The following is a 15,724-nucleotide window of genomic DNA, read 5'->3' on the forward strand; positions in this document are numbered from 1 at the left end:
AAAACCAAATGTTTAAAACTGCCTGATAAGCCTATTGTGGTGGCACATACCTGCAATCCCAGCTACTCAGAGGCTGAGGCAGGAAGATCATATGTTTGAGACAAGACTAGGCAACATAACAAGACCCCCATCTCAAAAACAAAACAAAACTACCTAACAAGTGCTATCTCCTTACCCTAGCCTAACACAGCTACAAGCCACACTCATCACCAACTTCTCTATCCACTCCCTCCCAAAACTTGTCCCTACTGAGTTTTCTGGTTTTGTTATTTTAACATTTTCAAAATAAAGCACTAATAACCATGTCTCCCCGAGGAAAAGCATATAATATAGCTGAATTAAAACCAAAAGATTATTTGGAGAACACGGAACCCCAAATAAGGGAGTGTTATGGGCTATGATGACCAATTAATCCATTTTTACAGCAAGGCCATGCCTGCATTAGGGACAGACAATGGAGTTCTCTGGATAGGGTACCTTTTTTCCCGGCAAGTTTTTAAATTATATGGTAATTCTGCCTCTCAGTTGTGTGTATTTCTGTGTCCCCAAATTAAGCATCTTCCTTTCATGACATAGCTATTCTTCACTTCTATAAATATAAGCACCTCTAGACAATTAATACAACCAGAAAGTCTCCCACCTGAATAATGTTTTTTAATCAGAGGAGTCTCAAAATGTCAGTTTAGTTCTTTATGTTCTAGGAATACATTTTCTAATATCCCAATGTATTAGCTACAGAACAAAATATGGATAGATTCACCAATTGTCTGGAAGAAAACACATTACGATAAGCAGTAAATAAATGGTACCCTAAAAACAATACAAAATTAATGGGGCAAACCCAAAAATAAACAATAAAAATATATGCAAGAATCTGTGATATGTAACTGTAAGTATGAAATAAGTGTGTGTGAGTGTGTATGCAATCATTGAAGGGAAATTAGACACTTGTTTTAATCATGTTATCTTTTTTTTTCCAAAAAATTGTTACTTTTCTTTCATAATTGTTTTTAGACCCTGAAGTACACCATTTAAATATTCTAAATATTGAAACTCTTTTAATCTTTTGATTTTAAAGAGAAGGTCACTTGATATCATTTTGGTTATAAGGGAAAAGGGACCTAAAACAAGTATTATTTTTTTATTGTTTAAGTGTGGTATAGTCTTTGAATAATATGAATGGATTTAAAAATTTGTCTCCAAAGAAATTCTAAAAGAAGTTTCAAAAGATACACTGAATAACAGTAGGATATATCAGTGGAAAAACTATCCAGCCTCTTAAAACGATCCCTTTAAAGTTAAAAAAAATGCTCATTTGGTTTTGGTATAGGTATTTTAAAAAGTGATCTCCTTATCTTAGCCATGCCCCTGTGACTTATTTCTCCACCGGAACCTATTGCCTTTCCAAGCTATTAGGTAGGACTAACTAGACAAAACAAAAAACAAAAAAACAAAAAACTGAAGAAATATTTTTTGTCATACCTGGCCCCATGCTGAATGTGATAAGCAAGGTAAAACTGCTCAGAACAAACCACTCTGCAAAAACTCAAGAGATATTGAGATAATGCAGATGGCAGAAGAGACTCATACCAGAAGAATCTCATCTTCTTGTAACACAAGTCGGTTGCCTGCCAAGGAAAGGACGGAGTTAACAGTTCAAGATGTATCAATTTTTAAGTCATTATACAGAATGAACTAGAGAATCAAAAGGCTGAAATTAGACACCACAACCTGAGGTGAAGACAGATATAAGCTGTTTTAACTGTTAGTAGAGCAGAGAAATTAAGCCATCCTGGGGAGAAAAAGTATGGTAGATGATACAGGGTGAGAATCCATGTCTCACATGGTGGAAAATAACAGAATGTTAAGAGATGGTGATGAAAATTTAATAAATCAGCAAGCCACAGAATGTAGGTAGGGAAAGAAATTCAGTGTTACCCTACAAGGATAGGAATGACTAGAAGCCCTAGTAGGCAAAGGGTTACTTAGCTGATTGATAGGGTAGTGCAGGTAAAATGAGAAGGCTATGGACAAAAGGAGGAGAAATACCCCAAATCTGAAACCTTGGAGTTATACCCTTTGGCCTATGTACTATGATGAAAGATAAAGTAGCCAAGTGAATAGAGGTTAGATCAACAGATAAACACAGTAAAAAATAAATATAACAAAGAATAGTTAAAGTCTTAACCAAATCTCTTCTTTTTTTGACCTCTTTACTAAATTTTTGGTTAACTAGTCTACTCGGTCCCCAGAATGTCTCATAGACTTCCAATCATTTAACTTTGCCAACATGGCTCTCCATCTAGAGACACTCTCTCTCTCCTGCCTATCTAATTTTACAAACTTGGCAAATTCCTATACACAAAAATTCGAACAGATATCTAAAATCAATCAGAGCGATATAAGCAAAATAATCGAATACATGAGGTTTAAAATAATGGCTAAAATACTTCAAAACGAAAAAGGAATAAATTCCAATCAAACATGCAGAACTTAGAAAATCTCCAAGGAGCCAGAGACTCTGTAGAACTGTCAAAGACCCTTTGGAGGACTATTCCAATGAAGAATTCATGATCCACAGTATCTTCATCTCCTCACCCCAGCCTTATACCTACCTACAAGTCAGATTCATTATCAACATCTCCTTTTGTCCCCTCCCAAAACTAATTTCTATTTGAATTTTGTGTGTGTGAGTTTTTACACTAAAACATCAATGGCTATTTTTAACAAATTCCTAAATCTAAGATTTAGAATGTAGGTTACAATAAGAACTATAAAATTAAGACCTAATTGTGTAATGGGCTCAAAGATAAAGGTACCAACTCATTGGTGACAAACTAGTTATTTCTAATGATAAGGGCTAATTATTCATAGATACTTTCATCCTAATACTAAATCAAATTCATAACATCCTTAGGCTCTAATCATCCCCACCTGTTCTTATCATTACCAAGACGGCACAAGATTCTATGCAAAACAAATTTGTAGCTTAGAAAGTGTTATAATGTCCTTCAAAACAAATACTCCACATAACCTTAAAATAAAAAATGTATACTTGGAGATATTGTTATCATGGACAAATATAATAAAATTTCCTCATTCTAATTCTTTGCTGCATGGGAATCATCGAAAGTTTATTGCTTAGTAAAAATTTTCTTTTAGAATATCTATGTCACGGCATTCCTACACTTACGCAAATAAACCAAAATAACTATAGTTATAATGTTTTGATGAAATTCTAAGTTATTATTTAGGCTTGAGTTTACCAATAAATACTATTTTATCACAAAATGCTTCTTATTGCTGGTGTAGTGTGGCACATGCCTGTAATCCCAGCTACTTCAGAGGCTGAGGCAAGAGGCTGATAAATTGAAGGCCAGCTTGCACAACTTAGTGAGACCTTGTCTCAAAATACACTAAAGGACTGGGGATGTAGGTCAGTGGTAGAGCATTCACTTAGCATATGTGATTCTCTAGGTTAACCTCCAGTATGGCAGGAAAAGAATAATAATCTTATTTTTTCTTGTATCACTTTTTCTTTCATTTCCTTTTGACACACTCAGGCAGCTAATCAGTTCCATTTATTTACCGTTGCTGAAGTCTGTATCTCTCCAATTACTAGTCATTAATTTATAAAACCAAAACAAATTGAACTATTGCCTAATCACAAACACCAAGAAAAATACATTATTCTTCATTTTCACTTCATTTCCAAATTATTACTTAGCCTTATTAATTCTATATCCTTTAGAGAGCACAAAATCTATTTGTCATGTTCACTATTGTTCTTCCACTCCACAGCACAAAGCCTGGAATAAAGCATGGGCTTAATAAAGTATCATCAATGAATGAACAAATAAATTAGGAGGCAGGTATCTGATTCAGTCACTTTGTAATAAAAACTCAATTTTCAAAACTTAAAAAGTATCATCAATTAAAAAAACAAACATAAAAAAACCTTGCTATTTATAGCAACAGTAATGAAGTTTCATAGGGAGAAAACACACTTCATTTGTACGAAGAGGTTGCTGAAGAAAAAGCAATTGAATATACATGATAAAATTAGAAATCCAATCAGGAGACATACAATAATTTGAACTTGGAAAGTTTAGAGAAAATAACTGTTACAGGAGACTGGAATAATGAGGGATTGGTTAATAAGAAAGAAAAGAGCTACAAAGATTACAGGAATGACAAATATAAGAAGAATCCACTCCACCTATGGCAAAGACAGAGCTCCTCCATCCCTCTTGAGACTAAGATAAAGACCTTGTCCGATGGCATAGCTATGGGTCAATGAATGGCAGAGAAGTTGCCCCAGTGAGTACAGGAAATCCTCCATCCAGGGGTGCTGGGGAAAATTTTTAATGGAAGGTACTTCTCTGGAGGACAAAGCTGAGGGGTGTGGAGGGTGCTAAGGAAAACTGCTGACTGCTGCCGACCACTATGTAGTGCAAGAGTCAGGCAGGCACTGGTGAGGGTATTTGTGTTGAAAAGACTTTTTGAGAGCACACTGTAACCATGAAGAAAACCCCTTTCTTTCTGCAAATGTCCCTCCAGTGCTGTCTATCAACAAAGTTGAACACTGTGCCAACTGACAAAAGAAAACTATTTAAAGGACCCAGGTCCACTTCTACATAGTACAAAAAAGGGTTCACTCAGAGCTAAAAGGTAATATATTGAAAATGGTATAGTCGACTCCTTGGCTACTTAGCTACTACATGTATTCACCTACATATGTTTGAATTTGTTAAATAAATTAAAAAAAAAAAAACAGAAGCAGAATTCGCTTTATCAAAGCCAGGTTTGTGCAGCATAGGCAGCTTTTCCAGCACTCATTTGTAATATAATTCCTTTTCTAACAACCAATCAGAAAAGCAATACAAGACACCAATGGGGAAATTCCAAAACATCTTTCATAGTTCACATAAGTGTCAAGAGTTCCTCCTTTTATTTAACGTGAGTCCTTCTTATACAAAAAAAGGTGTTTGTGTGTGTCTTTAAGAGCACTAACTCTAGCAATAGAAAAACCTTAGTTAAAATCCCAGGTTCATCACTTTGAATTATAGTACTTTATGAAAACCACTTAAGAGGATGGGGAATGTAGCTTAGTGTAAAGCACCTGCTTAGCATGTGTGAGGCCCTGGAACTGCAAAAACAAAAACAAAACAACAAAAATCCAAAAAACAAAACAAAAAAACTGCAAAACAGAGTTGCCTCTGTAGGATAGGAAGAAAAATCAACCAGGTGCAGATTAAATCAACCAACCTGTATGAAACACCGAGAATGTAGCCTTGCAAAAGTCAGTAAATGTTAACTGCTTTTATTTTATCTTTAGAGATGAAGTAAGTTTATTTTCCATCTCCCTATACTATAAAGAAGCTCCATAAAGGCAGGAAAATTTGTTAGCTGGCTTTGTTCTAATTCCTATGACTCAGCACAGGTCCTGACCCAAACAGATGCTCAAAAATATGTTTAGTAAACTACTATTCATATGAAAAGTCACAAATCGCAACTCTTCAAAATCCTAGAGATTTATAGTTTAGCAACTGAGAGACCGTTAATAAGGGTGAAAAATAGGAAAATAATGATGTGAATCTCTTTTTTAAAGATGGACAATAATAATTAGTAACACATTTCTTTCGTGTTTCAAGTTGCTGGGTTCTGTCATATAACAGATATATAGTCTGGGGAAATGACTCCGCATGAGCCTCAGTTTCCTCTTTTTCAGGGGAAATAAATAACTACTTCAAAGGACCACTGAAACTTTTTTTTTAAATAAAAAATAATGTAAAAGTAACAGAACAGAGAATAAAGTTTGTGCTCCACTGAATCTAAGTATCACCTAAATGTAACCTATAGTTTTTCTTCTGAGCAGTATGCAATTTGCTTTCACTGTGCACTAAATCTAAGCTTTAACTAAAAAAGCTGTTCTGAAAGGATTTCAAAAAAGAGATCTGTCACAGTTTAAGTTTCATCCACAGCAAATTCTGCAACCCCCCCCCCCCCAAAACCTTCTTTCCAAGAATTTCTGTGAAAAGAACTTAGGATCATGTCCTAACTCTTCTATAGGTAAACTAATGCACCTAAGATATATCTGATTTACATATGTCCAATTTAGGACAGAACCAAAAAACCAACAAGTATCTAGCATTAGACTGAGTTGGGAATATTCTGAAAAGTGACTATTGAAAACACAACCAGTGTTTAACAGAAAAGAAACAATTTATTCACTTTCACAATATTGAGATGCAACTTTTTAGAACTTGACTCCATTATTTCCTTACTATTAATTTCCCAACACCAAGAAAAATGTCCATCCAATTATCACAGGATACAGCTTATAAGAATAAAACTACTAATAGTGATCTGGAGTGGTACCCATGCACATATTATTGTTTACTACTGGCAAGTATCTGTTGGCAAACATCTAATTTCATTAAACTATAGAAGCAAATTTTTATTGTAGACTCAAAATAGAGTGCAGTTATCTATTTTTCTGGCTGTATCAGAGCTCAATTAACAAGAAAAGTTTTTATAAGCCTCATTCCAGAATTGAAACACTAGCTTCATTAAAAATAATTCAAAATTATGGATGTTAAAACTAGATCTTATCTATGATAAACATCACTGGTTTTACAATAATGTAAATACATTAATTAATTAATTAATCTAGAGATTAAGTTTTCAAGTAGGCCGCACAAATTCCTGGTGTTGCAGGTTAAGAACATCTGCACCAAGAGTTTAAGTGACTGGTTTTCACTCTCCCATCACACAACAACCAGTCAGAGAGAGTGCTAATTAGAACTAGTTTTCTCCACTTTGTGAAAAATCCCCATGTCACCTTCCATTACATTTAGAATCATGTGCTCTACACTATTTTTTCTTAAAGGTAACAGTAGAGAGACCACAGGTCCAGTCCCTTCCCTCTTTTTACAAGATGAGTTCCATTATGAAGGGGAAGGAGGCAGCAGTGGGCCTGTGTAATAGATGATACCATTCATTTTAGGTTTTAACTGGAAAACTTTGGGATGTAATAACACCACTACCTTATACAAGAGAAAAACATAAATTAAGTTATTGACAGCAGGAATGATGAAACACCTAACTTAAGAGTTTAAAAAAAATAAACACTGCATCTTAATAACCATGGAGTCTTTTTTTTTATTAAAACTGTATCCTTTTCCACACCCATTTTAAAATAACAAATTTTAATAAACCTGCTATGCATTTCAAGACAATGCTGATGTTCTGATGAACTTTAAGCATCCCTATACAATACACTCTATACTTAGTAACTTGCTAGTTTCCTACCCTCAACAAACGTTTCATATGGTTATGTTTTTTAAAGCTTTCACTGAAACACCCAATCTTAGAAGAAAAAAAAAAACTAATAACCCACACAAGTATAACAATGACCTTAAGTTTAACCTTAAACAGATGTATAAATAAGGTAAACGGAGAAAAGTCTATCACTTTTAGGAGGCCTAAGTCTTTAGCCCTCCTCCCCACAGAGGGGGTTGAGGGTGAAGTTAAGGTTCTTAAACCCTAAGTGTACAGGGAAAGTCAAGAGCAATTCCTCACGTTTTCTGCATTCTGCAACCCGAGGTCGCTCAGTAGTGCAGCTAGGGTCATAAACTACAGCCATCATCTCAGAAGACCCCAGTATTTCTTCTCATCTCCAATCCTAACTGCTGGCACAGGAAAGGGCCGAAAGAGACCGGGCCAGGCCGTGCCTCTCACACAAATCAGACCTGGGGCAAGAAACCTCTTCTACCCTCAATCGAAATCGGAGCAATGGGTGCACTGCTTAATGGACTTCTTAGGAAACTCCCCAAAGACAAAGGGCTGCGAGTCGGGAACCATCCCCAAACTCGCGAGGAGGGGACTGAACGGTCCCAGGCCCGCAGCCGCGCAGCTCGCACCGGCGCAGAGACAGCGCCCGACCGCGCCGCCCACACTACCAAGTATTCGGAATCCCCCCCCCCCCCCCACCCGGCCCGGACTGACCCTCTCCCCAACCCGTACGCCCGCGGCCCGAGCCGCCTCACCCTGGTGATTGAACAGTCTCCATATCCTGGTGAAGAGAATTCCCATTCTCGGGCAGCGGACCCCCTCCAGCCACCCAGGCTGCCTGGCCTCCCTTGGCTCAGGCTAAAGGGTAGAGAGACGCACTGAAGCCTCCGCCTCTGCTGCTGCTGCCGTTCCCGCACTGGCCACCGGCCCGCTTCCAGGGAACCGGGGGGAGGCCAAAACCCAGGCCGCCCTGCAGTGCGCGAGGCCCCGCCGCTGCCGCCGCGGCACTCGCCTGGCTCGCGGACATCGCCGCCGCGTTGTCTGCGACGAGCCTCGCGGGCCACCGTCCTCCCCCAGCTCCTCACGGACCGCTGCGGTGGAGGCGACCACGCGGGCGGGGGAGGTGAAGAGGCGGAGAGGGCGTGCCGAGAGTGCGCAGGCGCGCGGCCAGAGGGGCGGAGCCTGGGGATGGGCGCCAGCCTAGTCCTTGCTTATTTGTTGAACGAAGTTATCTGAAAGCTGCTGGGCTATGCCTCTGGCTGGATCCAGTCTGTGAGGGTTGCGGGCTGCGGGTTGAGTCAGATGGCTCTGATTGCTGGCGGTTGCGTTCGCAACAGGTTTTATGTTCTCCCTGAATATCTTCCATAGAGTCATGATGCAAACATGTAATTTGTGTCTATCTCCAGTCCTACGCACCTAAAGCCCCACGTCTTGGTCCTAGTGATTCCGTGTTCCAGAGGGCCTTTGAAGGAAACTTAAGAGCTTTCTATTTCGAATTTCTTGTCCCTGGATACCAGCTGAAATCAATGACCTTATTTTGACAGTGGGCTTCTCTTTACTCATCTCTACACCTCAGGGTTCTTTCCTCTTTCATCTCCCTCCACTCCCCTGTTTAAAAACCTTTAGTGGCCTCAAAAGCAGTCTGAGCGGAAGAGTTCAAACACTTGAGACAGATATTGTTCTCTGCAGGATGAACTCAAATATCCTTTCCAGTTATAATTCCAGGCGTTTCCTTCCTATGAAATATATGGCCACGTATTCTCTCTGATCTTCTTCCTTGCACACTCTGAACAGCTGTGTCCCACGCCAAGTGAGTGTCACACTATACAAAGCCCTCTACTTTGGGATATTTAGTTGAAAACTACAATATAAGTAAATCATTAAGTAACTTGATATATCAGAGTTCTTGTTCCACATGTTCTATGTTCTACATAGACAAGTTACTTGACATCTCTAGGGATGTGTACACACATACACATATCTCCAGATTGATCTCAGAAGCCCTTGTTCGGTTCTGGGTCACCTGATGAGTGTGATAAGTCAGTCCTGACTCTTGTTAGAGGTAAAGGGTGGGAAAAAGAAACTGGATTGTTTGCTTCTTTTCTTTCACAAATAATCCAGAAACGGCATCATCCTTTTCTATTCTCCTTAACTTTGGCTTTAAAAACTAGAGATTGAAAAAGATGGGAGAGTTGTAAAAAGCATTTTGCCTTCCATCTCCAAAATCCAAATGAAATTAAGCAAAATCAACAACAAATTCCACCTTTCCACCTGACTTCTAGCCAAGCACTATCTTCTCTCAATATATAGAAAAATTTCTTTTGACTTCTTTTGGAGGCCATATTAAAAAGTAAACTATAGAGGAGACGTATGTGAAGGGGAAAAAAATCTTTAGAGTAATCCATAAGTAATTTATGAATGGTTTTGTCTGAATTTAAATTTACTTAAGAAAGTACTCCACAGGTTATTTAGGAAAGCAATATTATTTGCATAATCAACATTTCCATTATTGCACATTATAGGTAATGCCTTGGCAACTCCTGAGACATTTTACAAACTTCCACACATCTCTGTCAATTTATTAAATGCCCATATTAACCTGTGAAGCTAGTTTTTTTTTTTCTTTTCTTTTTTGTGGGGAAGGATAGTAGGATTGAATTTAGGGCCATTCAATCACTGTACTGCATCCCTGGCACTTTTTTGAGACAGAAGAATCTTGCTAAGTTGCTGAGGCTGTCTTCAACCTTGTGATCCTCCTACCTCAGTCTCCAGAGTGGCTGGGATTACAATAGTATGTCACGGTGCTTAAGTTTATTAAGAAGATAACCTTTCTGATTATTTTCTAAGTGTCTTTCAAAGAAAGAAGTAATGAATATACTTAATAAAATCTTGTCTAACTATATGTTCCATAGGTGAGATACAAATATGAAATTACTATAGATGTAATTTGGAATCTTTGGTGAGTGGTGTGAAGCTATTTGTAAAAGCAGAATCCTCTGAGACCTTTTAAAGACTAATTATAGTAATGTGTAAAATGTCATTGGAGAGATTTCTGCTACAAGCCATGAGAGAATGGGATGATCCAGATTGATCCCCTACTATTAACAAATTAAACACTTGACACAATACAGGAAACAACTGTTTTCAGATACTGGAAAAGACACAGTGCTGAACTGTGACCAAAAGAGAAACAATGAGTTTTACCATTGCTTGGACTTTCTGCCTGAAAGCAATTCACAGACAGCTGCAGAGGCAGTAGAACCCCCCCCCCCCCACCAAAAAAGTAGAATAATCTCTTAAAGACACAGATAAACCTTCCCAGAGATCGGGGGGGCTAGAATTTGTGAAATCGAGTAACTGAAAGGAAGCTATGCAGAGAAAAACTCCAGAAACAGGCATAGGAGATCACTCAACCTTTAGCAACACATCAGTCTATACTTGTGTAGTTTGGAACACCAGGAGGCTGGCCAATAACAATTTCTGTGGGAAAAAACAAGTAAGTGGGAGCTGTAAAACAAATTGTTCCCAGAGATTAGAATGAACCAGAAATCATTTGAGTTCCCTTCAGCCTGGGAGAACCCATTGATATATAGAACATTCAATAGACACCCCCAGAGACCTTAGAAGAAGAACTAAATTAGCCTAAGAAAAAATTCTCCTTTAAACCAGTTCCAAAGGAACCCGAAAAAGGCTAAAGTGTCATACAAGTTGCCTGTCAAACAAGTCCATCATTCTTAAAAGGAATACAGATCAAGTCATCAACATGTAAAATTTACAATATTGTAATATTGAAATATTATATTTCATCAATAAAAACTTACTGGACATGTAAGAAAACAGAAAAATGTGACCATAATCAAAACTCTAAAGAAACAGATCCAGGTATAGAGAAGTCCAGTGATTGCCCCAAACTGACAGCTGGATCTAGGCTTTGAGTCCAGGCAAGGGTTGGAGTCCACACTCTAACCACTACACTAATCTGTATGTCATATGAGAGAACAAACAAGATGTTTCTTCTGGCAGTCCATTTGCTTAGTAGAAATGTGCTGCTGATGAGAGGTGGCTTCAGGCTCATGGCCATTTGATGTGAGCAACTGTAATTCCTCCATTTGGGAGTTTCAGATTGTTGGTTGAAATGTTTTGATAGTTGAGGTAGCTTTATATAATGTCTCTCCAATAACTGAGAAACTGTTCATTCAGCCAACATTTATTAGATGCAGCGTAAAGGCATTTAATAAATGAAGTTTTAACTGAAAATACTTCAAAGAAAAAAGTTACAATGAGTTTTGGTTTCTTCATTCATAGTTATGTCTAGTAAACTACTTTCTGGGGTGGTCAGAGGGATTAAATTGATAATGTTTGTGAAATAACTTGGCTGTAATAAATCACTGTATATTAATCAACAGAGTATTTCTTTTGAACATCTTGAAAAATAACTTTTTTTTTCTGAAAAGTTAAGTTCCAATCAATTCACAGCATAGACAAATGACCCTGAGTACATGAAATGTCAAGTAATAATCTATATACTATCCATGGAATTCTTACAGGTATGGGATAGCTTTGGAAACTTTTGAGAACTACTACATTACTCATTTAGGGGTATCTTGTGAACAAAAAATTTCATGCAGTATATTTTTCTATATTATAGTCAATTCTATTTCATGCATTTATCCTAATATAATTCTGTTTCATGTGTATTTAACTTATAAATTCTTTACCAATAGTACTTCTTTTGTGATTCACTCATTGAACCTAGCAGAATGTTCAGGAAAACAGTCAATTAATTGAGGTTTTTTTAAAGTAACTGTTTAGATTTTTAATTTTACCTATAAAAGGTATATAATTATACCCAGTGATTTCCAGTATTTCTTCAATATATCTATAGAATAATATAAAGGAGAGATATAACGCTGGTTTCAGTGTTTTTTCATTTATTATATAAAAGAAAAAAATTAATGCAATTGTTTTGTACACATTTAAATTCCATAAAACAAATCCATAGAAATTAGGATACTGTATGCATGCACTCTGCATTTTCTTTGTTAAATGTCTTGTTCACAAAAATAACACCACATTTTTTTTTCTTTGAAGCCACTAAAGCAGAGGGAGAACAAAAACATGCAGCACTGTACACATTTGCATAGTATATTTTACCCAGCATGCCTTGTAGAATGCTACACATACCTATATCAGAAAAATAAAAGGGGTTAAATTATCAATATAAATAACTAAAATTTAAAGAAAGAAAAAAATTATTTGACAAAGGCATTTTTTTCCCCACTTTATCACTGGAGATATAGCAATAGTCAGGGATATTCAACAGGCCTCAGAATAGCAGGGGAAAACTTTCTGGATTGTTTTGCCATTTTCATTTTTAATGTTTTATATTAATAACTTTATTTTTTATTCCCTCCCCCATCCCTTCCAAAACAAAGCTAATGGCTTTAACTTATATTTCAAACTAGTATCCAGTACAAAATAAATTAAGGAATTCCTAACTAATATTTTTGCATTGGGACATCTTGGTTGATCATTCTAACTTGAGGCTGTGAAAAACAAACAATTTCAAACACGTCCAAAATTCAGAGGAGCCCTGAGAGCTCACTTGCTGTGACATTTTGTAGTTGTTATTGAAGGAGAAGAAATAAGAACAGAAAATATAGTATGAGTCTTATCACAAAATAAAATTTAATAAGTTTTATGGAAAGGAATAAAATAAATTACAACCACAGATTGCAAAGCTATGAAATAAATTGCTGGAAAGGTATCAAGCAGCAAGTTAAAAAGATGGTAGATGAAACATATAACTAAATCTATTTACTTTTAAAAAATAGGACTGCCAAATTTAACAGTGGATTTTGTTGTAAGTTTGTGCTATAACAAATGTGCTTCTTTCTCCTCAATCTATTTTCATATTATTGGCAAAATATATATATATATATATTTTATAATTTTGTACTGTACAATATATATTTTTGCTACATTATTTTTCTACTGCTATAGCAGAAGTAACAACATAGATTTATTTTGGCAATAAAATGCTTTCATTTTAATAACGTCCGAGAAAATATTGTAAGGCATATGAAAAATAGTATGCAACAATATAGCATTAATGATCCCGCATCTTTAATACATCCCTTATACATACAGAATTCACACTGATTTCGGTTAAGTGTGTGAAAGTGGCATGCAAGTAGGGCAAGAGAGTCCCCTACATAAATATAGACATAGCCATTGGTTGAGAAATTTTAAGTGTTCAAAACATAACCAAGAACACTTAGAAAATTTTGAAAAGCTAGAGGCCAGCCACTTTTGGTTCTTAGTTCTCATTTTAACTCCTTACCATTTTCAATTGAGGAAGTATCAGTGTATACTCCAAACCACTTTAAATCCATCAGTATCTTTTCTATCATCTTTCTGCAAACATTTTACATCCATCAAAAGAAACAAAAGAAAGTGTCATATGAAACTATGACTCCCCAAAACTCAGTGCTCTTCACTTATATTTTACATTTTTCATGTAGGAGGAGTTACAGCCCTTAATTATAATATCTGATGAGATACTTTCGAATCTTCTCATAGCTAAATTACATGCAGCATTTGAGATTAAATTATCCATAATTAGTTAGGGATAATTGCTATCAGAGGATGTATTTCATTGGAGAACCCCTTCTAATAAAAGAAGAAAACTTTAAAAAGTAATTTTTTTAATGTTGTAGCTCTGTCTGCCCCTATAAACCAATTTCATTATTTTGACTAATTTGACAGCTTAATTCAAAGAAAAAAGTTGTTTTTGTTGTCTATTGTATTGATTGATTTGATCATGATTATCATTGAAAAGAGGAGGACTGTTCTCTGCTGAATAGACACAGCTTAAGTAAGTAACTTAGGAACAGTTACAGTATGACATTAAAGTTATAAGGAACTAAAAAAACAGATTTTATTACATAATTTCCTATAAAATTTTCATTCATATAGTCATTCAAGGATGAGTTTTATATAATTAAAAGAAAACCAGCATGCAACATTGTCATGAGAGACAAAGGCAGAAATATAAAAGGACTAAGGAATACATATGTATTTATTTGAAACACTGATATGAAATTTGTTCCAATTACATGGGAGTCCAAGATAATGCATACCCTTACCCAGTAATTGGTTAAGTCATGTTCTTGGTGTTCTCAAAAGACAAAAATTTGAATTTGCAAAACAGCTGCATTTAAACATCAAGTTTTTGGAACTACTCTCTTTTAAACTTAAGAGCTAGATATCATAACATGTTGTACACAAAGATAAATTACTTTGCAGTTTATTTTGTTCCCTATTATGATTCATTTGTTAAATTAACCAAATTAACCATACTTCAGGATAATCTGTGAACCAATTCAAAGAAAACTTCACTAATATGGAAGAAATGAAGGATGACAAGAGCATTATGGAAACATGCAGCATTTGGGATAAAATCATCAGTTTAAAATCTAAAGAGAAGGCAAATTTTAACACTTTATGCAATTAGCTTTCAGCAAGGTTAGCAGTAATAGTAAGAAATTTGATCACTGGTTTTTGACAAGTTATTTCCCTTTTAAGACTGACTGTCTTCTCTAGAGAAGAGGTAGTATATAAATATCAATATAGAGGGCAAATTCTACAGTGGCATTATGTTTTGTTTTTTAGCAAATACCAAAATAAAACTGTACAACTTAAGAAAATATGCCAGCATGCAAATTAAGGTTACCTAAAAACATTCTTAACTGACATCCTGCGTTGCAAAAATATTTTGTGATATGTTCATTTAAAGAATTTAAATTTGCAAACTATCTTTTGCCATAATTTTCTTCTCGTACTCTCTTTCATTACCCCCACTTTATATTATGAATTTTAAGGCCCCCACACAAAAGACAAGTTCAAGTATGCAGGTATGAAAAGAGGTTAACATTCCAAAAATACATTTTGCAAACAACAACAATAATAATTAGAGTAAATAACATTATTTAAAGGGAACAAATAATTGTCTCATAATTTGTTTCACATTTTAAAAATTCATTTCATTAAGGACTAAATGCAATGACCTGTATAGTCACAACATTAAGACTCTCTTATTAGGAAAGACCATTAGTCTCAATTGTTAAGAATTTCAACCTTTCTTCCAATAGAACTGTATAAAGATAAGAGAGAAACATTAGTCATTTATAAATATTTCTAAGTGTTGCTTTAAATATTGCAGTAAATGAGATAATATTGTTGATTATAATATTAGAGTCACATTATAGCCTTGAGAATTAACATCAGGATTGACAACTTGCATTCCCTTTTTTTTTTTTTTTTGTCTAGGACTACATTTCCACATTGTCCCATGAGTCTTCATTGTTACATGTCTGCTGACTGAAGTAACAGAATTCTAACAGGTATTTTATACTATAAGTTAAAA

General features: G+C 35.8%; 1 protein-coding gene and 1 long non-coding RNA gene across 12 annotated transcripts in view; one reads left to right on the forward strand and one right to left on the reverse strand.

Annotated features, from left to right (window-relative positions):
• Nucleotides 1-8,433, reverse strand: part of ARL5A (ARF like GTPase 5A) — a 30,267-nt gene extending 21,834 nt beyond the window's left edge. The window contains exons 1-2 of one of the 2 annotated variants that reach the window (XM_081261626.1): nucleotides 8,052-8,433; nucleotides 1,483-1,628 (exon numbers count right to left, since the gene is read on the reverse strand). In XM_081261626.1, the coding sequence (XP_081117752.1) occupies nucleotides 1,483-1,492 (10 nt within the window). In that variant the 5' untranslated portion in view covers nucleotides 1,493-1,628; nucleotides 8,052-8,433. The remainder of the gene's footprint in view (nucleotides 1-1,482; nucleotides 1,629-8,051) is intronic. The other variant, XM_081261625.1, reaches the window with a different exon arrangement.
• The window catches only part of LOC308630847, a 499,668-nt gene that overhangs the window by 33,646 nt on the left and 450,298 nt on the right, over nucleotides 1-15,724 (forward strand). For all 10 annotated transcript variants that reach the window (XR_014018045.1, XR_014018046.1, XR_014018047.1 and 7 more), the window contains exon 3: nucleotides 15,628-15,701. This is a non-coding gene — a long non-coding RNA (uncharacterized lncRNA). The remainder of the gene's footprint in view (nucleotides 1-15,627; nucleotides 15,702-15,724) is intronic.

Source organism: Spermophilus citellus, assembly GCF_964194105.1.
Source record: "Spermophilus citellus genome assembly, chromosome: 11".
In the NCBI taxonomy this organism is placed as follows: Eukaryota; Metazoa; Chordata; class Mammalia; order Rodentia; family Sciuridae; genus Spermophilus; species Spermophilus citellus.